The sequence below is a fragment of the Nelusetta ayraudi genome, unplaced genomic scaffold (genome assembly GCF_046127955.1).
Source record: "Nelusetta ayraudi isolate G7.1 ecotype Tasmania unplaced genomic scaffold, CSIRO-AGI_Nayr_v1 ptg000009l, whole genome shotgun sequence".
In the NCBI taxonomy this organism is placed as follows: Eukaryota; Metazoa; Chordata; class Actinopteri; order Tetraodontiformes; family Monacanthidae; genus Nelusetta; species Nelusetta ayraudi.
Window position 1 is genome coordinate 185,846 of NW_027466059.1, and position 26,008 is coordinate 211,853.

General features: G+C 49.1%; 1 protein-coding gene across 9 annotated transcripts in view; it reads left to right on the forward strand.

The window, feature by feature from the left end:
* frmd4a (FERM domain containing 4A) overlaps window positions 1–26,008 on the forward strand; it is a 99,649-nt gene that overhangs the window by 29,871 nt on the left and 43,770 nt on the right. For 2 of the 9 annotated variants that reach the window (XM_076019152.1, XM_076019143.1), the window contains exon 1: window positions 18,791–19,280. The exons of 2 other annotated variants lie outside the window; for them this stretch is intronic. In XM_076019152.1, coding sequence (XP_075875267.1) covers window positions 19,110–19,280 — 171 coding nt within the window. In that variant the 5' untranslated portion in view covers window positions 18,791–19,109. Of the gene's footprint in view, window positions 1–9,764; window positions 10,003–18,786; window positions 19,281–26,008 lie in introns of those variants that run through there. 5 more of the 9 variants (XM_076019144.1, XM_076019142.1, XM_076019146.1 and 2 more) reach the window with 4 other exon arrangements.

Here is a 26,008-nt window from a genome sequence, read left to right on the forward strand (position 1 = left end):
GGATCTGTGCACTCTATCTTGAACGCCCAGAGATGTCTGTCCAATGTGGTGCCTTTGTGCACGTGTGTGCTCGCGCGACAGCCAGAATCACGGCTTGTGAAATGGACTCGGTCACACCCCGGCGCTTCCCACCAGCATAGGAGTTGATGTGAGGACTGATCCTTGCGCCCAAGAGAGGTCGGGGGGGGTCAAAGGTCATTGAGCAGCGGTTGTGTACGGCTGGAGAGAAGACAGGAGGACTGGCAGAAAGAGGAGATAAGACTGGGAGGGCTGTTCCTGAGGCGCAGGCGATGTCGAGAGAACAAAAGGACGGAAGAATTAAGTGGAAAGCAGGAAGTGAGTCTTTAGTAAAAACGTTCTCAAGTGGAAAGAAAATGTATATTTCCATCAGTAGCTTGCACCCCCGCCTGTTTATGGTCATAGTCATTTTGTGCATAGGACTTTCTCATAACCTATCGCCCCTGTTGGGATTAATAAAGCAGTCTGTGCTAAAATGGGATTGTTTGCACACTAACGCAACTTGTGTCATCTGTCTGGATCAGCGTGGTGTCGTATCCTGTTTGTTGGTCCAGTCCTACTGAACTTCCGTTTCACTTCACGCGCCCCCTAAATGCGCGGCTGGCTCCCTCCCCATTCTGTTGCTCTCTCTGGAAGTTAACAGACAGAACACAGGGGGCTACATTCCTCCAACGCTTGCCAGAAAAACAAAAACAAGTCCGGCTCCATGGAGCCCTCGCCCCACTGCCCCACCCACTCCTAAATATCCTTCAATCCCTCGCTTTCCTCCTTTTCTTCTGCGTTCCTTCCTTCCATAATCTGAATCACCCTGCTGCTATGCAGCAGCATCAAGCCTTCTCAATTTAGCCTTTTCGGGATGCCCTCCACCCCAAATGCCCTGTCCATTTCTCCTCGACCTGGTTGCGTAATCTTCCAGTCACCGATCCAGACCATATCGCTCTTGTTTTCCCCCCATGTGTCCATCGGAGTCTCAGCATCTAAGGCCAGACCTTAATGAGGCCTCCACAAAGGCCCTATTGATGAGAGGCCCAGCATGAGAGAGGATGACCCTCGCCAAGAGCACCCAGAACTGAACATCAGCTGCCCCGGGCCCCCCCCCCCCCCCCCCCCTCTCCGTACAAAGACGTCCACTGTGGACAGGAACTTGAAAAGGCGCAAACAAAAAGAGATGGATGGAGAGAAAGTGAAAAAGAGGGAGGAGATATCCTGTTCGGACAGCTTACAGAGTGTGAGTTGGAAAATTATAAAAAGAAAATGAGATGGATGGATGACCTCAGCAGAGAGTAGCGGCTTCACAGCACCGACCCTCCTCCTCCTTCTCTCGGTATCCCAGCCTTTTGCCTTGCGTCTGCCAGGGAGATGTCAGTGTCTCTATCACACCCATGGATCATACCTCAGATCTGAACACGGGGTTGCAAGACGCTCGTCTGCCACAAATCCCCATCAGAAGGTTACTCAGTGGAGCATTCCAGATGGTTGTGTTCGCCGAGGCAGATAGATGCGATTCTTCACCCAATTTGGACGACAACCGCTCACTCGGGGATGCTGAGGTTGTGGACAAAGTAGACTGAGCTGAAGCTTTTCATCTGGAGATTCGAGATGTTGCATGCCTAACGTGGCTTACCCACATATGGAGTCACCTGTCAACTTCCTGTGAATACGCCGAGAAGGGAATCAAAGTATTTAGGGTCGGGGTTTAAAAGCTGATCTTTTGCAGTGTGTCTTTTTGGATCAGCTCAGCAATGACTCTTGCGGCGCGTCTGGAGGACTTCGAGGTCACCCTGGAGCACATGCTGATGGATGTCTTCGTGAGTGTGCCACGCTCTTTTTATTGCTCAGCTTTTATTTCAAATTACAAGAACCGGCTCATCCATTTTGGCTCAATATATCTCTGTCTTTCGACACAATCCATAATAGCAGTTGCAGATGAGACTCAAACATATGTTCCTATCTCCTTCCAGATGCTTTGTCGTCAATTGGCCAAAAACAAAAGCACTCATTTCATGTTTGAACTCTGCACTCGGGAGATGTAGACAGGAATCAAATGGGATTTAAACAATAAGCTGATTAATACGATTTTAACAACCTGTATCTATAGTCTAGACATTCTCCAGATGTGACGCTTCGTGAGATAACTTATGTTTTGGCGCTACATAAATGAATTTGACTCGGCGTAGTTCTTTGAGTGTGTCTATCATCCGTGTGAGGAGCTTTCATCCGACCGATGCCAAAGCAAATCTTGATTCTTGGCAAATGCTTTCTGTAGTCTACCGCCACATACTCGCTTGCAGCGATTAGCCCTCTGAATGAATAAGGTCTCAGTTTCACTTTGAACTGATGCTGGTGCTGGGCTGGAGTTACTGCTGGTTCAAATGACAGTTTATGTTGTATTCTGTTTACTTTACCACAGGCAAGTGCACCTGTAGAACTGCCCCGTCACTGCTTGTGACACACAACGTGTCTCTAACCATTGAGCAAGTCCCAAACAAATGTGTATCGCAAGATCCGAGGCATTACTTTTGTCACACGCTTTAACTTTACTACCTGCTGACTGCCTTTAAAACGGCTTAGTGGAAAACGGGTCAACGGGACAGTCGTCCATTTTCGGTTCAGTTTCTATCAGACCTTCTCCAAACTGCAATCCTTTAAATGTCACACATACACACGAAAAGTGTGAGAGATACAGGAGCCAGCAACCAAGTTCATCCGTCCCTTGCAGACGTGCATACACAGTGTAAACACGACATCCGAGTCCTTCCTCGCTTTGATCTGCTGTCTGCTGTAATGAGTTTGGTCGTTAAGCCGCTGCTTAACTTCAACATTGTTTACAGGCGGTGGCATCTGCCGGTAGAAATACTAATCTATCCTTTCCTGAGACGAACTGCGTGACCGTTGAACACTCTCAGCGTGTATTCCTCCGTTACAGGCTTCCCATGTCACATTTTCCGAAAACCTGCGTCCATCAAACCTTTGTGCAGATTTGGCGGATTTGAAATATCCAGTGGTGCTTTACCATTGCTGCAAAGAAGAGTAAAGTGTTTACGGGGAGAACAGGATTTGGATTATTCATTTGCCATATGAGGGGCAGGGTGGGAGAGAAAGGGGCGTGGGGGTTAGAAAAATGCTTCCTTCCTTCCTCCGCATTTCCTCTCAGCGTCCCAATTAGGCCGCTTATGTATTTATTTATTTATTTGATTTATTTATTTTCTGTAATTGCTGGAAAAGGCAACAACACAGAGGGGTATCTGGCCACTTTGCATAAGAGAAAAAAAAAAAACCCTGCGTGCTACTTTCCAGACCGTAACGGAGCATGCATACGGCGATGTCGGTGCACATCCAAACGCATCCATGTACACACGCACTCACACAGACACACTAAGACGTGCGGACATGATCTAAGAGGGCTCTAATGCAGTGAACCATCAAACTTTCAAGCAGGATAAGATGAATACGTCTCTTCAGCGGATCTGCAATGCGCGGTATGAGTCAGTCGTGGCGTACTTCTGAACTTAACTTGTGCTGTTCCAAAGCTACTTATTATATGGCTACTACAGTGTGTGAGCATTATAGTGTGTGCCACTGTTAGTGAGAGAATCCCTAGTTTGATTCCATCTACTGGCCATTCTGCGTGGATCTTGCATGTTCTCCTTGTGCCTGTGCGTAGTTCTCTATGGGTTTTTTCTGCTCCCTCTGTAAAGCTGCAGCTTTGAACCTCAGCATGAATGTGTCTTCGTCCCTGTATGTCAACCTTGCGATGACCTGACCACCTTTACGCTATAATATTTGGATTAGGCTCCAGCCCCTTCTCGGCCCGGTGCGTGATAGGCGACGACTGAAAATGGATCAAGTCCCGCGATGTCAGCGTATATTGTCGAGTTGTACATTTCTGCACGTGTGAATTAGCCCAGCAGTGCACAGAGACAGGGCTCATTATTGAGGTCATTAGAGTAATGACAGTGCTTCTCCATCGTCGACTAGAGAACGACCTCCAGAGGCCGATCCGGGGCACCTCATTGGCTGTGAGCGGCAGCGAAGTGCACAGCCGCATCCAAAGAGTGCACTCGTGTTTTCATTAGCACAGCGGCAGCAGCGCATATGAATGATTCAGGGAAGCAAGAGCAGCGTTCGGAGCTGACTTCCTACACAACCTCGCAAAAAGGAGGTCAGTATTTTGCCGCCTTGATCGCTGGCTGGGAGCTGGAGTCAAAGAGGAGTCACTTTTAGACGTGTAGATTCTTACTTTCCAGGTCAAAACATTAATTTCTTCTGCCTTCAAGAACACTGTTGTGCATTTAAAGCAAAAGTGAACACAAGGCATGGTGACACCGCTCTGTTTACCAGCTCTGAACTAAGATGATAACTCATTAAAGAATGTATAAACAAGCCCTTAAGGCCTTTACCCAGTGGTTGCATATTAAATAAGCAACCAGAAAATGTGAAATGTTAGAATCACAAGTCTTCACATTGCCTGTGACACCAATTATAGAAGCTTGGAAAACACATTTTGACAGAACACCCCAAGGGTTTTGGTGTATGCCCCTTTCTACAGAGTGGGGATAAAGAGGATGAGATTCTCATATAACAGTGGAGACTGCCCCATGTGTGGTGCTCGATTTAGTTTAGGATTTTGGAGCGATAGTTGAAGGAAGTTTTACAGATTCTAATGCCTCATCAGGGGAAATAGTTCCAAGCACCAAACTAGCCCAGCTGATCAGTGATACTTTGGAAGAAGTTATCCTCGAGATAATTTCGCAGTGTATTGTTTTGCAGTGGGAAATGTGGGAAAACACACAGGACATACGTAGTCATTCACAATATAATCATTATTATTTTTCCCAATTACTTCCATGAAGAAAGCTCATCTGTTATTCCATGGACTTCAGGCTTTGAGAGTTGGTTCCTACTACAATTGTCTTGTGGATTGGCTAAAAGTAGCAGAAACAAAGTATTAAAGAAAATATGACTGTTACACTTGGAGTTAATATGAAGCCCAGAGCAAAGCTTCAAGCCAGACCTGATCCACACGACCACAGAGGTCTCATTTACATAGTGATCATCTCCATCCATCGAGGCTCTTTTGGCAAGACGAGTAAAGTTGCGTGGTACGCGCTTAGTGATTTATTTTCCTGGGGGCGGAAAAATGATGTGTGGCATCATCTCGGCTCCTGCCAAAATTGGCCGTGCATTGTCTTGCTGCTTCGCTGAGCTGCAAGGCTAAAGAGGTGGAAGAGAGAGACGGAGAGATGGGAGTTCCACTTTCAGAGTTTGGCCTGACAGTCTCTCACAAAGGCGCCACTGTCACGTCAGGAACTCCAGCGCCATGATTAAAAATGCATCTAATTCTCTCGTAGCCTAATTGAATCTCCTCCACCCCCCCGCCCCCCGACGAATCCTCACTCACTCCCAACGTCTTCGCCCCCCTCCTTGTCTACAGTTGCACAGGCCTGGAAGGCAAAGTGAAACATCCTTCCTCTCAACCCCCTCCTCCTCTGTTTCCTCCTTTTCCCTGCTTTTTTTCCCCGCAATGTCTTCCCTCTATTCCAGCAGCCATAAAGCATCAGTTCATCCCTTTTAACGAGAGTTGCTCCGCCACAAAAGAAACCCCCCGCGCTCCGTGAGAGCAGCACAGCAAACAGTGTGACGCACTGATACCGAGAGTCCTGATTGTCTCCAATCCCAAAGGCATTGTGAAGCGTGCATGCCCTATTCTCCGCCGCGCCGCCGCTCCGTTCAGCCCGCGCCGCCGCAGCTGTGTCGTCACGGATGGGGCCTATTGACTGATGTTGTTTTGTGTTCTCTTACATAATGGGTGTGTGTGGGCTCTGCCCATTGACAAAGTTGTACGGTCACAGTGGACCGACCTCTGCCGTGCTCTCTCGCCACTTCCTGCCCGTTTCCTTTCCATTCCCTCGCATTTTTGGTTCCATCTCGACATCAACTATTACCATCACACATACATTACATTGGCCTGGAAGAATAAGCTGTGAAAGTTTGAAGCTCAGCCTTCTGCTGCTGGCAGGATCGCTTCACCGCACCAAAAAGAACCACAAAGAAGAGAGTAATAAACTCTCTGGGTAGACTTTAGCCAATGACCCAGGTGAGTGAATGACATTTTAATGGCAGATTTTGTCATAAGACATCATCCCTTGATATTTGATATTTCCTTTATAACTTCGCAAATTTGCCCAAACAAATGGAGAAAAGACAATTTCCATAGAAGTGGGACATTTCTATGAGGTCGTCTCGACCTCCGATATCAACCGTCGGCGTATAGATTCTGGTGTCCACTGGCCCAGACACTGCGAAGGCCTTGCACTGAATTGGGGGAATAATTTCCATAGTCTACTGTGCTTTTCGCCGGTGCAAATTACACACCCAGCTCCCCCATTTAAGTCTGCGGCTGCCCTCATAATAGACTCCTGATATTCCCATTGGAATGATATATTCTAATTCCATTAAGGCATTGATGGCTCCATAATGGAGGGCACTCAGACGAGGCTATAGTTTGTTTCCAAGCCAATGCCTACGCACCGTGTCAGGCCTATAAACAGACCGCATTTAAAGGTGGATGGGATTTTTCACTGTGTTTATAGTCCTTTGGTGCCACTGACAGCTGAAATTTTAATCAGACTATAATAGCATGGTGTGCGCACACCAACGCTGCGTTCCACACACACACACATAGGGCCACAGATAAATATAGTCACCTCGCAGCAGCTCGAGCAGATGTTGTCCTGAACGACGCGATGTGACCAGAACAACCTGTTCCACCAAATCTCCCCGACACACAGATATGTCCTACTTTTTCCACAGTGACTCACACAAAATGTCCCCGTTTCCCGACAAACCTCTCAAGCGACGGGTTACCTTTCCCGGTCATGCAAAAGTGTTTCCCAGGCTTTTTTTTTTTTCACCACTATTATTATTTTTACACAGACGTAGCTGTGGGGATGATAATTGAAGTGGATGCTCCCCTGCGGAGAAGTCATTATGATTGGTTCTGGTCTGATGAAGGGCGAGGGGAGGGGCTGGCTCGCTCGTCTCGCTCGCACAAGACGCAGGCCAGCGAAGCGTTGGAAAAACACAGGCGGCAGCAGACAGCGAGGAAAGAAACAAATAAGTGTTTATCCGTCCCCTTTTTTTTTTCTTTTTTCTTTTTTCTATGATCGTGCTCTAATTCAGCCCTTTGTGATTTGCGGAGTCTTGAAACAAACATTCAGCCCCCTCCTTTTGCAGGATGAGGAGAGATTCCAGCTAGAGGGCATTTCTATAAACACACCTACCCACACAGGCACACACACACACACACACACACTCAGGCAAACACAGGCAGGCGCAGGACCACAGGGATGAGTCAGACAGCCGTGGGAAGAGTCTGGCGAGGTTATCGGGCCCCCAAATTAATGCGTAATAACAGGATTCTACAATCGAGAGCCGCTGCTTCTTATTATCGCTTCCAGGAACAAAAGCTGAAGCGGACAAACACGTCCAGCCGCACAATAGCAGCCACTTTGTGCGCGTTGTCTTTATTAGCGTCCCTCAAAGCATGGCGTGCTCTTCTCAATTCCTCCCCGTTTGCCGCGTTTCCTGCGGATGATTTTTCAGATGTGCATTAATTGCTTTTAGGATCCCAAGTGTCAGAATCTCCCCGGCTTTTTTAGATTTTTTTTCATATTCGTTGGCGCTGTGATGCATCCCTGCATTTTTAAGCGAATCTCTGGTTTTTTTTTTTGTTTTTTTTCCGCTGTTATTTCTCTTTTTTCCATTCGCACGGCTGTTGACTGAAGTGGGTCATCGTGCATCCAGCCCAGGGCGGTGTGGATTGCAGCATGTTGTTCTTTCATTCTCTCTTCTTCTTTTTTTTTGCCCTCCCTCCTGTCGCGATGAGGGGTTATTAGCTCACTGGATATGGAAAGTGGAATTTCAAATATCTCGGAGGAAAAACACTCGAAGCTGCAGGTGGCGAAAACATGAAACACACCCTGCGGTACTTGGGGCGGCGCTCTTTTCGATTCCGCACCAAATACACGGACATGGAAGCGTATTTTATCTCTCAGCGGTGGCGGCTGATGAGGATTCCAATGGGCCCGACGCGTCCCGCACAGTGTCCAGAGAAATGAATCGTCCCCACGCTCCCCTACATGCCTCCATTTTATTTATTTCTTTAGTTTATATTTAGCCCTCTGATGGTTCCCATATAGGCCACTCACACACTGATGCCGGCCGGCGTGTTGAATAAATAATGCTCACTGGGGGATTACCACTGCACACGATTTCCTCTTGAATGCCTGTCCTGCAGCTTTACAATGTGTGTGTTTCCAGTGTGTGCGTACCTCTGCAGTATCATATCACCAAGCCGCCGGGGGGTGGAGCGGGGGGGTCCTCGCTAGACGTATGGTAATGGGGGGGCGGGGGTGGTTTGGTTGCTCACTTTGACCGGTGCCTCTAATCTGCTGTGATCCGGCGTCAGAACACCTTCAGTCTGCGCGCTAAATCTTCCCGCGACGTAATCCCGACGGCAGCGACCTCTAGTTTATGGCCCGATCAGGCAGCGCAACGTCGACGCAACCTGCAGATGCAGATGCGTGTGTGCGCGCGTAGACCCGCTTAGGTTAATTCAGCTTCCAGTCGGCATCCAGAGCAAGACAAGCCCACCCCGGTGACGGATGATGAGAATATGACAGCGAGTCATGAGCTGTAACTCATGAGTGCAATAACTTTAATGGGCATGTAGTGGTGGTGGTGGTGGTGGTGGTGGTGGTGCGGAGGACTTGACTCAGCCTTGTGTGTGTGAGTGTGTGTGTGTGTGTGTGTGTGTGTGCGCTGTGATAACAGTACCGCCCAAGGCTTTGGTTGGACAAATCCAGGTTAATTTACACACTTTTCTGCCGGCAAAAGATGAACCGAGAGACGGGCAGGGAATCGATATCTGGATTCATGAGCATTACATTGTCTGTGTCAGGGTGTGTGTGTGTGTGTGTGCGTGTGTGTGTGTGTGTTCTACGCCAGACAGCACAGGGAGCGAAAGCTGGAAGGGGGGGTGGGGGGGGGGGGGGTTTCAAAGATAATCTCCCTACCAGATGGCAAAACATCCCATATTCCTTTTGAGGTTCCCCACGTGATCCCCCTGTAAGGGGCTGACTGGGTGGGTGTGCGCCAATAGAGTTGGGATGGGGGGGTTGGGGGGTGTTTTGCCAAAATTGTGCGCCCACAATTTTTATTGGACCACGTGACCAGGGCACGTATGCTAATAACAGCCGCGGCGTCACATTAATCCAGTGACCTGGTTAAGCCCCCCGCACCCCCCCTTCCACCAAATCCCCCCTCCCCCGACTGAAGCAAGCGAGTGTGAGGCGCGGGTGGGAGTGGAGGGAGGGGAGGGGAGGGGGAAGCCGGGGAGGAGAGAGGAGAAGCGAGAGGAGAGACAAAGCGCACTCCCTCTCCCTCTCCCTCTCTCTCTCCCTCCCTCTCTCTCTCTCTCTCTCTCTCTCTCTCTCTCTCTCATACACACACACACACACACACACTCACACACTCATTCACCCCGTGTGAGGCAGCCGGAGAGCAGAATGGAAAGGAGCGTCTCCACACTTTGGGAAACAGAGGCAGAGCGAGGCGGGTAGCGGAGCGCGAGCACCCACGCACGCAAAGAGAAAGAAAAGAAAAAAAAACCAACAACACACAACCGGGTCGTTCGTCGCCACAAACACCGTCCCATCTTTTCCTCCCGGAGCGTCCGCGGCACGGCGATCCCATCGCCGCGTGGATCCCACCCCGGCTGCCAGGCTGGACGGCACAGCGAGAACGCCCACCTCTCACAACCATCACCACCACCACCACCACCACACACATGCACACACGCCCACGGAGACGCGCACTCTGGAGCGCAGCATGGTGGTCCAGGGAGCGGTGACGCCGGGCAGGACCCGCCGGCTGATGCTCAAGCTGCCGGTGGGGACGCTGAGGAGGAACAGCGGGGAGAGGGTAAGGAGAGTGTGGGTGGGTGTGTGTGGGTGTGGGTGTGGGTGGGTGTGTGTGCTGGTGGCGGGAGTGTTGGGGGTCTCCCTGGTCTTCGTCGTCTTCCTGGACGTCGCTCCTCTGTTTTTCCTTTTTGTTCTTTTGTTCTTGTTGTTCTCGTTTGGTTTTTTGCGACTTTGTCTGTTTCTCCCTGGCTGTGTCGTGTGCGTGTGCATGTGCGAGGGCGAGTGCGAGTGCGCGAGCGGGATTTAAAGAGAAAGGTTCTCGGCTAATCCAAGGGACAGTAGATTTCAGTTGGCCAGAAGACGAGCGAAGAGCAAAGCTTTTAATCTCTGCGGCCAGCGGACAATTCTCTGGGTTTCTCTGTCAATCGCTTCCCTGAGCCTGTCGGTCTGTCAACGTCAACCGCTAATGCATCCGCGGGCCCACGCTGCTTTTTTTTCTTTTCCCGAAAGGTCAGGCAGAACACGCAGCCGGCTGGGGTCTCTCCCTCTCTCTCTCTCTCTCCCTCTCTCTCTCTCTCTCTCTCTCTCTCTCGCCCGTCACTTTCCAACTCCGCCGGGGATGTTCCTGCTGGACTCCAGCCAGGTGGTCGTTTGTTTGCTTGTGTGGAGTCTCGCTTGCACCGGTTGGAAGTGCGGAGGCAGGGGTTAAAGCAGGAGTTTCTCAACTCACTCGGGCATGGAATGTGTTGCAAAGACAACCTCGGTGTCACTTGACAGGGGAAAGGCAGGCCGCAGCCTGCCGGACCAGGGGATCCAGCTCCGCTCGCTCTTTGGCAAAATGTTGTTGTTGTTATTTCCAAGGAAAGCGGCGCGCGCGGCCCGCTGGTTACAGTGACTCCTCCCCGTCGTGATGCGTGTCGGCACTCTCTCAAATGCGCTGGAATTAAGCTCAGGTGATGAGCGCGCCAGGCTTATGCACAGCCGAATCTCTCTCTTCTCCCCCCCCCCCCCCCCCCCCCCCTCCAAGTTGGAAAAAATACCAAATCTGGAGGTGCTTAAAGGATTGGGGAATTGAATTCCATCTCTCTTCCTTTAAAAGATCTGTGGCGCGCCACTTTTATGAACGCACCACTTTGAGCGAATGTGACTTTGTGAATGCTGCCCGCTCTCCCTTTGATTCGAGGATGAGAGCGATGCGGGAAAGCACACCAACGCACTCTGTTCCCACGTACATCAAGCTGTGGGGGCTCCTGCATATTAGATGAAAAAAGGCTTTCACATTAAAAACATATCGCCTCTGTGTATTAACACAGAGAAAGGGGAAGGGAATGGCGGGTGTGTGTGTGTGTGGGTGTGTGTGGGGCGGGGGGGGGGGGGGGGGGGGCTGCTGTAACCTTCACGTCTCCTTAAGCACAAATATCAAACACGGCTTTATCATTCACCCGCCACTTATTTTTTGATGATGAAGGTGAAGCATAAAAGAAATTGCTCGAGTTTGTTTTCATGCTTTTGAGCGTTAAAGGCCCGGCGTGTGGGATTCAGCATCACCCGGTGGTAAGAGCGTTTATGATTGGTCCCTGTTTTCCGACGTCCGTCACTCTTCCCAGGCAGCGATGTCAGAATCAATGTCAATCCTTAGCCGAATAGCATAGTTGCCTGAGTCGCACCTGAACGTTTTCGGAAAAACAAGATTTTTTTTTTTTTCGGCAAGCACGTTGGTAAAGTGAGGCAGATATAACAATTTGGCCAAAAAATGACTCGGGCAATTTTGCTATTAGGCTTTAAGACGAAATGTTGATTCGGGGAAAATGAAAACGAGCCTTAATTATTTTGTGTGCCTCACTAAAAACCTACATTTGTATCTTCTATCTATTTAAGGCCGGTGAAGCCCTCTCGGTATTAAGGCCTTTGACCTCTGAAGACCTCAGGTCAAGACTCCTGTCCAAACGGACTATTTGCAGTCTGACTCAGTCGGCCGCTGTCAGAACCGCTGCTTGATTGTGTCAAACCGGAGCCGAATATTCATGGTGGTTTTTTTTCGAGAGCTGTGATTTCTGCCTGCTGATTGGCTGCTGCCTGAATACCAAACAAACACGCGTGCACGCGCGCACGCACGCACACACACACGCTCACTCAAATCAGCCCCTAATTAATAGGAGGAGAGCGGCGGCAGCGGGAGGTCTCTCCTTCTCCTGATTGCACTGCTTCTCTTCGCCTCCCATTCTTCCTGCAGCCAGCTGTGTGCCGCCTGTCTGGAATGGGATTAGCTGTGGTGATTTGCATACGTGCGTTATTGTGCTATCTATCGGGCCCTGGGAAAGTGGGTGGCGTCAGGATGGGTGCGCGCGCAACCCTCTACCGCTGGATCAACTCCCCGCGTGACGGATTAAAGGTGTCAGATTTTGAATAAAAAGCTGTCACATTACCAGGAAGTGTTACGACGGCTTTGAAAGAGAATTTAAAAAAAAAAAAGTTTGTCCCGCTCTTTGCTTGGCAGGTGAACAGAGCGCCGCCGATGTACCGGCTCCTTTTTTTTTTTTTTTTCACCCCTGAGGCTTTTACAAAGAGCGTCAGTTGGGTTATGACATAACCTTCTGGTTGTTTTTTTTTCCATTGAAATACGTTCACTTTGACACACAGCTTTGTCCTGCCCTGACTTGTCATGTTAGATAACCGGTTGCACTGCGTCGTGGCTAGGTCTCTGCCAAACCAAAGAATGCAGAAGTCATCGGTACCTTGCATCATTAAAATTAAAAAAATAAATAAAAAAGAAACAAAACACGGATCAGGTCGAGCAGCTGACTGAGCAATGAGGAAACGAAATGATTATGGCTGCAAGCGTCAGTCCAATTAGAGGCATGTGGTGCACTTGGGAGCGTGGGAGTATTCTTCATATATATATATCCTGTAGCAACTTCATGCAATCTCGCCAAAGTAGTTAAGTCAGAATGTACTTCCGCTGGCTCTTCTTGAAAGAAACTTGATAAATGCCTTTCTTTTTTAAAAAAAATTACTGCCAAACTACGGCAAAAAAAAAAAATGGGCGAGCAAAAATGAATGTCCTCATCCGTCGCTCCGCTAATGCTGATGAATCGGCCCGCGATGGCGTCGGCGGGAGTCCCACCGACGCTGCTCTTTTTGTTCGTTAATTGAGTGATATGGACGGGGAGGAGGCCGCCGACGCCGCCGTTCACGGTCAGCGGCTACGAGACGTGTGAACGCGACACGCTTCGTTAAGCCGAGCGTGGGGTGGAGAGGGGGACGCGAGGCGACAAGGGAACGGGCATGATTTTCCTCACCGGCTCATTTTCTCCCCGGAGTCTCCGTCGTTGTTGACGCAAACTGCGAATTGCATTGCGCTTCCCGGACACTTTCGCTTGCCTACGTCCGTGAAGATTCTCAGTCGTCCAGGTCATTCCAGTGTAGACTGTTTTTGGAAGACTTCTTCAAGATGGCCAAAAACAGTCCAATCGCCTCAACGCAACCCATCCGCATCTTCCCTTGCAGTGTCACAGATGTTTGGGCGACGGAGCGAAGGATTACAGACGGTCGCGCTGAAAACAGCCCGTGTTTACGGTGTGACGTTTCGAGGTGTTGACACTTAAAAACAGCTTCTTTTCGGGAGGGGATGAGCTGAATTAGGATTATCCCCTTGCCGCCGCCGAACGTTATCCGGCAATCACGCTAAGCTGCTCAACCCCTTCCTGTAAAAATTGACAACAAAAACAATAGAGTGCAAACAAAGGAAAGAGAGTGCGCCGAATCAGAGGTGTGTGTGTGGTGGTGGTGGTGGTGGTGGTGGTGGTGGTGGTCGGGTGGGGGGGGGGTTAAGAAAACACGCACATCTCGCTTTCGGGAGGTGGAATCGCTCTCCGAGGAAACATGTTGTTGTCAGGGGCACCACAGGGGAGCGTGGGCTCTAAGGTAGGAGGGGTGGATCAATGTCAGCGATGGAGGCGCACACACACACTGAGCCCCAGACATATACTGCACAAGCTGAGAACACGAATTCATGAGTGGAATGGGAATGCAAACAGACAATAGGCCAACGGTAATTTATCGGCAAAGAGCGCGAGGGGCAGGAATACTAATTTGTTACCTTTGGAAATCGCGTTTGCAGCGATCGGAGGGAAGGTCAAGACTGGACTGGGGCATTCTGTCAGGTCACGGGGTGGGGGGGGAGAAAGACGCTCCCGGCCTCGGGCCGTCACGCTACTGATTTAATTGTTCCAGCGTTCGGGTCGGTGTTTACGTGACCATCTGGGATCCGGGGATGGGGGGGGCGACTTCCGACATTTCCAAGTTAGCATTCGAAGTGCTCGGCGCATGCCCGCCCCCCTTTTCTTGGCGCTGACGTCCAGTTTTGAACTTTTTTCCCCTCGTCGTTCTCTCCGCTCTGCCGTCGTATTGATTCCCAGGGACCTCAACGCGATAACCCGCCGCCCGCCCCCTTTCCCCACCCCTCTAGGTGAAAGAGCTCGTGGTCAGTCAGTCCAATTAAAGAGACAAAGAAAATAGCGGAGAGGAGGGAAAAGACAGAAGGAACGAGGTGGGAATAAGCAAAGATACAGGCTCCCGAGGCCCCTCTCGCTCGCACCACACCCTGCTTGGCATGAAAGGGGACCCCCCTTTTCTCCCCAAGGCAGCTTAGGAGGAAGAATGTTTTTGAGCAACCAAGCAAAGGGGGCTGGAGGGTGGGAGAGGGGGGCGGGGGGAGTGTACCGCACATGGGAGTCTCCCACCCTCCAAAACTGCCTCTTTAATCACCCTCTGAGGATATTTTTTTTTTCTTCTTTCCCCTCTGCAGCCTTTTATTCCTCGTCCAAAATTTAACCTTGCGGACCGGAGACGACGGCGGCGCAGCTGCAAACCAGTTCAAAGTCCGTCTGCGCGCTTGGCGAATCAAACAATACGGCGATCGCCCGTCGGCTGCGAGCGGGGAGGCCGAAGGCAGCGGGCTGCTCATAATGGGCTTTCTCTGTGGAGACAGTTTGCTAGCAGGGTAGCGAGAGTGGACTCGGCTGTCCATTGCCAAAACGTCCCAAGTGTGTGTGTGTGTGTGTGTGTGTGTGTGTGTGTGTGTGTGTGTGTGTGTGTGTGTGTCTGCTATCTTCATGCAGAGCCGTCGTCTCATCCAGCTCCTATTTTCTGAAATGACTGCCTGGGAGTCTTTTCTTAGACAGGCACAGCAGAGAAAATGAAAAAAAAAAAAAAAAAAAAAAAAAAAAGGCGACTGCAGCCTGATGGGAAAGAGTCAGTTAAAATTCCATCTTGCCCCAAAACAGGATGTAGGGACCCCGAGATGCTCCTCCTGAAATATCCCAGCACAATCTGTGGCCTTTGTGGGACTGAGATAACACAGGCTGATGTGAACGGAGGGGCTGTGTGTGACTCACACGTATGAAGGGGTTTATTCAGAGGCATTTTGCAATCTGTGTGTGTGTGTGTGTGTGTGTGTGAGGAGAGAAGAGGAGAGAATCAGGGTGAAATGAAGATTACTTGTTGGAAAATCTGACGATTGGTTTTGAAGATGTTTAATCTTTGTACCAAGACTGAATGTGTCCGTGTGTGTGTGTGTGTGTGTGTGTGTGTGTGGGTGTCTGTGTGTGTGGTCACGTTGGTGGGTGTGCGTGAGTGACAAAGAGACAGAAGAGAGAGAGAGAGAGAGAGAGAGAGAGAGAGAGAAAGGAACGGAGGGAGGCAGAGAGGCGGCTTCTTGTTTTCCCGTGGGTGCACTGCTGTAACACAGTAATCCTCATTAATATTTATCTGCCAGGCAAAGTGCAGAGGATGATTAGGTTGCGCGTGTGTGTGTGTGTGCGTGCGCGCGTTGGAGAGCGTCTGTGCACGCGCACGCTTGCGCGTTTGCATGTATTCCTGCGCGGGTGAACCTCTTTGCACGTGCGTATTACGCCACGCAACGCGCGAATTGGGTCAACTTTACTCCGAAGGGGGGCTAACTAGTGCTGATACTTCAAAGCTTTTTGTGTCATCATCGTGTGTGTGTGTGTGTGTGTAGGGGGGACGTGGCGGGAAGCGGCGGGGATTCCACCGCACACGCAAAACACAAACAGTAGTTTTATTTTACACTGTGCGAGCCCCCTCACACAAACAGAGCACACATGTGCAGCGCGACCTCACACATGCGCGCACACCGAGACACAGCGACGCTCCCGCTCTCCCACCGCACTCTGGCCACATTGCATTACGCCATTGATTTTCCCTGATCGGAATTGAATTCCAGGCCCACGCGTCGCCTGCGTCACTGTGATGTCGGCGATTTAGCTTGAAATTCTCCGCAGACGCACGAGGAAAACAGGCCAAAAGGGACGCGGCGCCCCCTCTGGCGGACGGAGGCCCCGCACTGCAGTGCCTCGGCTGAGATGTTTCCTGGTGCCCGTGACCCATTTCCCTCCACTGCTCTCTCGCTCGCTCGGCTGTCTCCCCTTCCTCTCTCTCCTCCTCCTCTCCCCGACTCGCACTGCACTCCAGCGTAACACGGCTGAGTGGAGATCAGAGGGCCGAGGGAAGATTGAGAGTTGCAGAGAGGGCGATTTGAGTGGAAGAGGGCGAGATGGAAGATACGGGAAGAATGGGAGCGGGAGATGGAGCCGACGCAGAAAGTTTTCTGGCTGTTTAAAAAAAAAAAAAAAAAAGGGCGAGGTTCACCCAGATCGAAACTTCAGACTTTTTTCACTCACTGCTGCGTCGGTGGAGGTTCCGGTGACATTTTCGAATCCAGCTGACGGTCTGGAGTTTGACAAATGGATAGAATTTCACCCAAAGGACATTTAAGGTAGCCATGGACACAAATGCACCAAAAAACAGGAGAAGTCAGAGAGAAAATGTCAACTATGATACTACTATAACAGATGCAAGTGTGTTATTTTAAACTGTACAAAATCAACACATCTTCTGGAAACTCAGGCATAGAGTTTACATGCAGAACTTTCCATACGCAATGTAGTTTGGACAAATATCGTGTTGGAGTTCATTGCCAACATAGATCTGTGTTGCCCTTTGACAATGACTTTAAGATGTCCACTCCGTGAAACTCCAGTGAATCTCCAGTGTAATGTCAATACTTGGCCAACTGTCCCGACAAGCACCGTCTGTATTCAAGGGGGGGGGGGGTTTATTTATCAGCACGCGAGGCCGATTCTCACTCTGTCCATCCGTCACTTCCCGATGACCGACGAGTGATAACTTTCCAAATAGTCCTCTCCTCTCCTCCTCTCGTCCCCGTAACCGTGGTAACGGCGGCCCAGCTGACACTCTGCTTTCCGACTGTTTGCATCACAGGGCCTCTGTGACCTTTCCCAGCAATCAGCAGGACACTGCACACACACGGAATCATGGGAACAGTGCGCTGTCATACCTCCACCCCCCCCCCCTCCCCCCCTACAACAAATATTTGCAGCTTTCATAAATTACAGTGGCTGAAGTCCCCGGACCGTGTGTGTGTGTGTGTGTGTGTGTGTAGGCCAAAGTGAAGCTTAATTTGTTTTTACAGAAAGTCACACTGCAGGAATGGCCCACATTCCTCGTGGGTTTCTGAGGACACCACTGAGAGGGCAACCTGGGGGGCCCCCGAGTCGGGGATGAGAAATCGGAGAGGTGAAACAATAGAGGAATAATGGTGTGCTTAGCGAAATCAAATAAACATATAAAAGGATACCTGCTTATTGCATTACCGGCGGGTTAGGATATTCTTTGTGCAATCAGGCTGCCGCGTTCCCGCTCGCAGGGAATCAATTACCGCCTCAAGTGGCATTCTCTCATTGCGGAATTATTAGAAATACTTTTGGCGCAATATACTTACGTTGATGAATGAATGCCTCGGCAGTAAGTTACATTTTATGCCCACGGCCGGTCGTAAAGAAATGGCGCGGGGGGGGGGGGGGGGGTATGATCGACAATTCGTATGCGCTCGCTCGCTCGCACGTACGCAAACGCAACTCAGCAAAAAGACGCTAGCGAGCCGAGTCGCATCGATAAAGCCCTCAATGAATCAGGGCAGACGCCATATAATCCACCCATGGTGGGACGGCAGGCTGTACGGGACAGAATTATTGAACTCGGTATTGATCGGGGCTCATGAGGGAAAGTGTAAGATGAGAAGCTTCCAATGCCGAGACAATGCGTTTGCCCCAAATGAAGATTTTTATTGCTGTTACTTTGAGATTCGTTCCATAATTGTGTTATTGTTCCTATTGCGGATAGCACAAAGCTGTCGAATGACACTTTATGACACACCAGGAATCCTCGGTTGCGTTTCCCACTGTGAGCTTGGCGGGAGCTGCATGCACGCGAGGGCTGCATTGCCTCCGTGTGGCCGCCGTTGCGTTTCGCAGGTCACCAGAGGACAACGGTTCACTTTTGGGATTTCTCTCTGAAACAATTAGTTTGTTTGTTTGTTTTCTTTTGTCCTGGCGCGTTAAAAATAAATGAGTCGGTCCAGAGCAGCAGAGGGAGGTTCATGTCAGGGCGCGACACTCCGCCGGTCTGGGAACTCGTTTGTTGGCCGCAGTCCCAGCACTGGCTCTCATGGCCGCGTAGACAAAGGTGACTCTCTTCCCCCGCAGGTTCAGAGTGACAAACGGGTGGCCAGGTAGCGAGAAAGTGTGCATGCGTTCTAAAGAGTGTGAGAATCTCCCTCTCTTTCTCTGCGCGTTTGTCGGAGCTGCGGCGGGGAGTGCATATCGCTTTAAAGAAAAAAAGAAAAAAAAGAACAACTCGTCAAGGGAGATCGACTGCATTTCCTTAGTGGGAATGTTTGTGTTTGTGAGGCGCAGGCTCGCGGACCGAGGGTGCACTTCTTCATCTGGGAGGAAAGGGGGGCGGGGGGGCGAAAACGGGAGATGAAAGGAGGAGAAACTGGGGAGAGTCAGCAGGGAGTGCTGACTGTGCGGGGACTGGGACGGAGGGACCGGCTGCGTCTGACCTTGAGGAAGCATCAGTCCGGAGACACGCTGAAGACCCAGGATGTGTGATTCTCCTGTTTCTCCGTGAGCCTTTCCGCCCTGAGATGACCCAGTTACCATCTGGAGCTGAGTGCCATCAGGAGGACAGCAAGGGCTGATTCCTCTCTAATTACCCGAGCCTCCGCGGAACTGAACCACCTGAGTGAACCTGCGCGAGTAAGAGCTCCGCGTCGGCGTGAGAGTCATGGAGGCCATCCTGTCGGGCCTGGATGAGTCGGTGTGCACTCGACAGGGTCTCCTGTGGACTCTCACCTCCACGGCCCTGCGACGTCTGCGCGTGCACGCCAGGAACATCCCGGTGCCGCAGCAGCTGCTGCTCAGTTCTCACGGCTGTGTCTTTAGGCCCCTGTACCAGGTAGGCTGCACCTTCCTCGAGCGAACCTTTGCGTGAATGTGGAAGGAAGACGCCTGAAATTGCTAAATCATTGCAGCAACTTTTATTCTGCCTTTTGGGGAATGACAGTTTGTTTTTTGTGCTGCATTAAACTTGCAGTGTGTAGGGTTGTTTATTAAAAAAATCGATTTTAAAATATTTTAATTTTGATTTTAAAAATGTCAAAGACATGCATTTCCACAGGTTTACTTTCAAAAAGCTCTTACCCATTTATTTTGTAGTCTTGTCCCGGCAAGTCCCTTTAGGTACGTACGCCACTTCCACTTTGAGAGTCCCTTTTGTTGTCGTCGTTGTGATCAGCATGCAGAGCCTTAACAGGAAGTTTTGTTACTAGGGATACCATTAAAGCTGGTAACCAAGATGTGAAGCATTTAAGTGCAGCTCTGTGGGCTCCCTTGCTCCAAACACGTACAGACGTTGCAATTTGAAAACGCCTTGTTTGGTCTCGGTAACTCGCAAACAGCTCTTAAGCGTTACTACTACTGTCTGCAAAATGGCACTTGCAGTTTTTTATATTTACTTTGATTCGGGGGTCCGATGTGCCTTCAGCCTCACATGCTTGCTAGCTGTGATTCAGCAAAACGGTTCATCAGTATTCACTTCCTGGTGTTGAGCCTTTTCAACAAGGCATTAGTATTCCTCACTCATCTCACCTGCCCAGCGTGCAGCTGCCATCACCAGGATAAACCCAGGAGGCACACGGAGGAACACTCCGGCCTGGTTCCAGACAACAAAAAGGGCATGCCGCGCCGCACGGCAAGCAAAGCGTATAAGCACATATCATATGCATGCGCAAACCATCGCATACCTTGCCTTTTCCTGTCTGTTTTTTTTCCCTTGAATTCCCTTTCTATTCTCAAGAGGAGAATGAATAAACTGGATTGTTATTCTAACCATTGTCTCCAGGTGTGTGTCTGGTGGGGGGTGTGGTGGGGGGGGTACGTGTGGTGCCTCCTCAGTTAAAGCATCCTGAGGGAGGTCAACACAATCAAAGGAAGCTGAAACAATATACCAGACCCCATCATCGCTGGCTGTAACAAAAGCTTTATCTCCTCCTCTTGATGAAGCACTTTTTCGTTATTGAACGCTTGGGGCTGCTCAACTCAGCCGACCTATTTCTGGGACCGGCTAATAAGATTTTGATACATTTCTCTTCAACTTTGCGTGCGTAATTGTTTAAGCTATAACTGCTGGGGACCAGACATGGACCAATCAGAGACCACCTGCTCTTCTGCCTCCGCCAGCTTCCAACCCCTGCGCGGCTGGCTAGCCTGTGCGTGACAGAACGCGACATATCCTACAACATCGTGCTTGTTTGCTGAAAAGATGTGCCGTATTTACTCAAACGTCCCGTCGACATGTGAGTGAATGAGAGTAATACCTCCCCTACCCGGCCTGGATGAGATGGTATGGTCTAAGGTGCAGCAGTAATTGGAGGAGGGAGTTGTTAAATCAGAGGAAGGCGGGGTCAGTGTGTCAGGCTGCAGGATGGGGATATCCCCGGCTCGCTGTGCCGTCTCCCTGGCCGGCTTCCTCTGTTAATGAGATACTGAGCCCCGGCACTACTGGCTGACACGCAACAGAGAGGGGGGACGTTCGGCGGGGAGTGAAAGGCTGTCTAACTGTATTTTTATTTCATTCATTAATCTGATTTTACCACCTCTCATTTGGTCCCTCTCAGCCATAAAAGCCTACCCATTTCCAGATCATTTTTTTCAACGTTCTAATTAATCCCGGAGCCGCCTGCTGTATCACAGGATGGAAACACATTCGACATACTTTGCGAGTGTTCTGATGTGTCTTTCTCTAGTTGCTTTATCAGAATAAGTCGTCTGTCGTGTCCCCCGTCTAACCGTCTAATTTTGCTGTTTTGGTCCGTTCTTTTATTTTTCAATTTAAACTGCGACCTCTCCCAGATGGACGCGAACACCACAGCTGACAGTCTTATTTCATGGCTCTGCCATGCATGACACGCGCGTCACGGTGATAACACATCTCCTGCACGGTGGCATTGCAGAAAGCAGATGGCCGCAACATTCTCAAAATGGTGTTTGCTTACACAGATGCGCTGCTATTTCCCTCGCGGGGGCCACGCATTCACATGTTCACACGTTTGATATGTCAGACGGGGTAATATTGACTCAACAGCTTCCAGTCGCACGTTTTCCCCTGGTGGTGTGACCCTTTAAACAGGGCGAACGCTGAGTGGCACGAGGACAGCGCTCCATTATGCGGCGTTCCCACAGTGTCTCGGTGTCACTGTCATATTTTGTTTGCCTTCGCGCTCATTGATTTTCTTTCCCCCCCCTTTTTTTTTTAATTTTCTTTCTCCCCTATGCCAGCCCGCGGCGTCAGGGGTAGCGGCAAAGGCATCAGCGGTTGCAGCATTGGGTAACCTGGCAGAGGGCTTCACTGAAGCACGCGGAAAAAAAATACATGCAAATGCATGTGCACTGAACACACAGTTGTGTCCCTATCAGGACTCACACAAGTTTTTTTCTTCTTCATTTTATCGTCACAGTGGTTCGGTTTCTGGTTTGTGGTATTATTTGAATTTGCAGGCAAAATAAAGAGTCAAAACCAGAGCCAGTGTCTGGCCACACACTGCAACCAGACTTGAGACTTCATGACGCTTAAGTAAACCAGAAGAGACGTGTTCTTGTCGAGAGGTTGATGTCCCGCATGCATCCCCTACATCCATTTGATTGTTATCTGATTGTTCAGTTATAACATGTCGAACCTCCTCTGCCGCGATAAAACAGGAGAGGTTGGACTTTCATTTGTCTTCACCTGTGATCGTCACCGTCCCACGGATTAGCAACGAAGAAATATTTCTGTTTCTCAGCATAAGAAGTGACATGTTGTTAAGCAAAACTCATCCCCTGCATGCACAGCTTCCCCGCCGACTCGACAGGATAAACATCCGAAATATGCCAAGTTTGTTTCTCTCACAGTGGCTGCTAGTCGCAGTAACTGACAGGAGGCTGCGTCTCCTGGATGTCAAGTAAACTCTGCTCCAAAGTGTCTCCTAGCAGCGGGATTCCACCGGAAAACTACATGCATATTTAAAGCGTGCATCGTGTCACATCCATTGTAAATATTAATTCCTTCCTGCTTCTCTGTTAGCTTGTTGACTCTGCTGCATCAGTTGCGGTGCTAAAGCCAAACAAGAATGGTTTGGTTTTCAGTGAGGATAACTCTCTTGCAGCACATATGTTTCCATTAAAAAATAAACAAGCTTTTTTTTTTTTTTTTCAATTTAGATATTTTTTCTCAAGCTATGCTGTTTTCATGGGAAGGGGATTTCCTGAAACCTGTCTAAATATGGGCGCTCTCTGTGGTTCATGATCTTTTTTAATATCACTTTATCCTCAAACTCCACTGAAACGCTTTTTAATAAACATCACCCGAAAAGCAGGCAGAAGTCCAGAGTAGGAAATCTTTTGCGTCCAAGCTTTGGTCCTTATTCCTCCCCCCAGTTTCCCAGCCAAGAATTTATTGGACAGAGGTTGAAATTGAACTTGTGACATCCTACTGAAGAATTTTCATCGCGATCCATGTTTGGCAGCCATCTTTGTTCTCATTGCCAAAGTCGGGATCAGTGCGTGAGAAAAATCTTTTCCCAGAACCGGCGCGGAGACATTCAGTGTTTAGAGGGGTAGAAGGTCAGAACGGACACAGTCTTAAATTTTTCCAGCCCTTTGTTTATCCATCCAATGTCCCCCCCCCTCCCTCCCCAGTAATTGTCCAATTTGTTTGCAACTAGCTGGAAGCATGTTTGCGTTTGATGCCCCTGCGTAGGCGCACATACACTCACATGCACACATGTTCACACACACACACACACACACACACACACACACACACACAAATACACAACCTCTCTGTAGATCCTGTTGGTGGTTGAAGCCGTTTACGGCGCCTCCCTGGGGAGAACGTCTTATTTGCATAGTTCGTCTGGAAAACATTTCCACTGCCCAATTCCCAGGTCTATCAAACACCCAGTGAGTGACTGTAAATATGTGTGTGTGTGTGTGTAAAAAAAAAAGAAAAGAAAAAAGACAGACAGACAAAAATCCAGCAAGGCCTGAAATGAAAATGTCCCTACAGTGACGTTAAGAGCTCAACCCGAGACATCGATTTCCTGGCAAAGCGGCAGATTTTTGCTACATGTCCAAAAATGAGTCTGTTGTCCATTTCCTGAGTTTCACATCCATCTCAGCATCACTGTAAGTGAACCGAACAGCTAAAGCCCTCAAGCCATCCTCCCTCTGTGCCCCCTAGTTACTGTGCACCATAAGCCTCTTAAGCAGAATCTAATTTCTCCGGTAATGTGAGAATGTGGCACACCAGTGGCTACCACTCATTTGATTAACTGCCGGCATTTACATCCTCACTTCCTCTCTTGTGCAACTATGGTAACCATGCCATTGCCCACAAAGAATGAACTGATTTAAATTTTGACAGTTAAACAGGATTTAAAAAAATATATATATATATATATAAATATTTTTTTTATTTTTTTTTTTAATCTTGCATCATATTACAAACCTAGCAGGAAATATGTAATTTGCAAAGTTCACACTGTTTTGACTGACAAATGTAATAGAAACATACCAGTGTGAGTATTCACCAGTACTTTTTGGGCCATGGTTTCAGGGTCAACAATAAATCTGTCTGATATCCCTCTAAATCCCCTACGTGTGTCTGGCCAAAGCCAAAGTCACATGTGAGTGACCACCAGATGAGGTTTTGCGTGGTGGTCCTCCTCTATTGGCTGAAGTAATGGTGGTTTAACTGTGGCATTAGTGATGGGGATATAAGGGTTTATAATGCTTAAAATTAGGAGGTTACGGGCCTTGGTATAGAATGGTAATCCCTGAGGATTACAAGGCAAGTCTGGTGAATATCTGAGGAAATCCCTCCCAGTGACTCTCAGATCCTCTGTTTGTACAGATATCATAACATCTAACGTTGCGCCCAAATGTGTTTACTGAGCAGAGGTTATTATTATTGTTGTTTCATCCTTTATTTAAACAGAGAAAGGCCACTGAGCTCTCCTTTGACAGTGAAGCCTTGCTTGCCATACAAAAAAAAGTAAATTTTCAAGTTGTTCCGTTTGTTTAGTGTGTGGAATTTTAGTGGCATTTTGCCAATGGTGATCCTCAAGGACAAACAGTCCTGAGATCTGGCGTCATTAAAGAAAAAGTAAAAAAGAAAAAAAAAGGTTATAGTTTGGTGCTCGTAATTTCGTAACACTTGAGAGAGTAATCCATCCATGCAGTCATTCATCTTCTATACCCTTTTTCCCTGCACTGGGGGTTGCCAGGGTCTGCTGAAGCCTCTCCCAGCTGCTATTGGACGAAGGCAGGGTTACACTCTGCCAGTTCATTGTTCATCACATTGAAAGACAAACTACCATTCACAATCACACACCGGCACCCACATCAGACAGTTTAGACTTCCCAATTTCTAATTTACCTCACATGCATGTTTTTGGACTTTGGGAAGAAGCTGTTATACTGAGTGAGAACCTACATAGACACAGAAAGAACATGCGTTCTCCACACAGAAAAGCCCCCAATCCAGGAACCAACCCCTTTAAAAATCCAAGAACATATATTATTGCCTTCCCCCCATACTCAGTGTATAGGACTGGTCTCAGACGCGATCTTTCTGTGAAGGTTGTCACATAATGCGTATTAAGAGCGCAAAATATGATGCTGACAAATAGGAGCTTTGCCACGGATTTTCAGTGGTCCATTAGGAAGCCACGTTCAGCCACTAAACTTTATTCCCTTTGACATATCTGTCATCACTGTGGAAAAATATTTATAACTACAGGGTCTCGTGAAATTTGTGATATATATGGTAGATGAGGCATGTGATTGATCAGGTGTTTTCATTGTTTTGAGGGCAGGATTGGGGGGAGCTTCCACTGACTACTCTCACATTCTGGCTCCCCCTCAGGCAAGATGGCCAAATGGAAGACATTCAATACCTTTACAATGACGGGATTCCCTTTGGACCAGATTGTACACACACACACAGACGCGCACATGCACACACACACACAGACCACACGTACTTGCCAAAGGGCTCTCCCTGCAGACGAGCTGGGTCATTTTTCATTTCCCTGGCTCAGAGGAATCCGGTTTGTCCTAATGGAGCACAGACACATTTTGCCAAAGCTATGGCGGGATAACAGTTTTCCAATCCTCTATTTGTCACTATAGTACCTCAGACTACTTCCTGGTGCAGGATGACAGCAAGGTCAGAGGCTGCCATATGTTCCTCTATTCCATTTTTTCTTTATAATAGTTTGTTGGTCGAGGCTTTGATCTAATTCCCTCTCTGTGTGCTCCCTGTCCGCTCTATCCGTCCATGCATCTTCCTCTGTGAATTTCTTGCCCTGCTGCCCTCACTGTCAGCATGTCTGTGTGTTCCTCATGCATACCTGTCCCTGTATTGTTCCTGAACAGAAAACTCGTACGTCACCTGAGCCTGTACAGCCCAGGGCGGCAGCGGTGGGCGAGATTGGAGGGGACTGTGGTCTTACGGTCTTTGTGAAGTTGGGAGTGCCTGTTGGCTTTTGGAGTGAAAGATTCCCCTGTCTTTGCCATCCTGTCATCAGCTGGCTTTACTTAGTGAGGGGAGGCTTCACTGCTTTCTTTTCACTCAGAATTTAG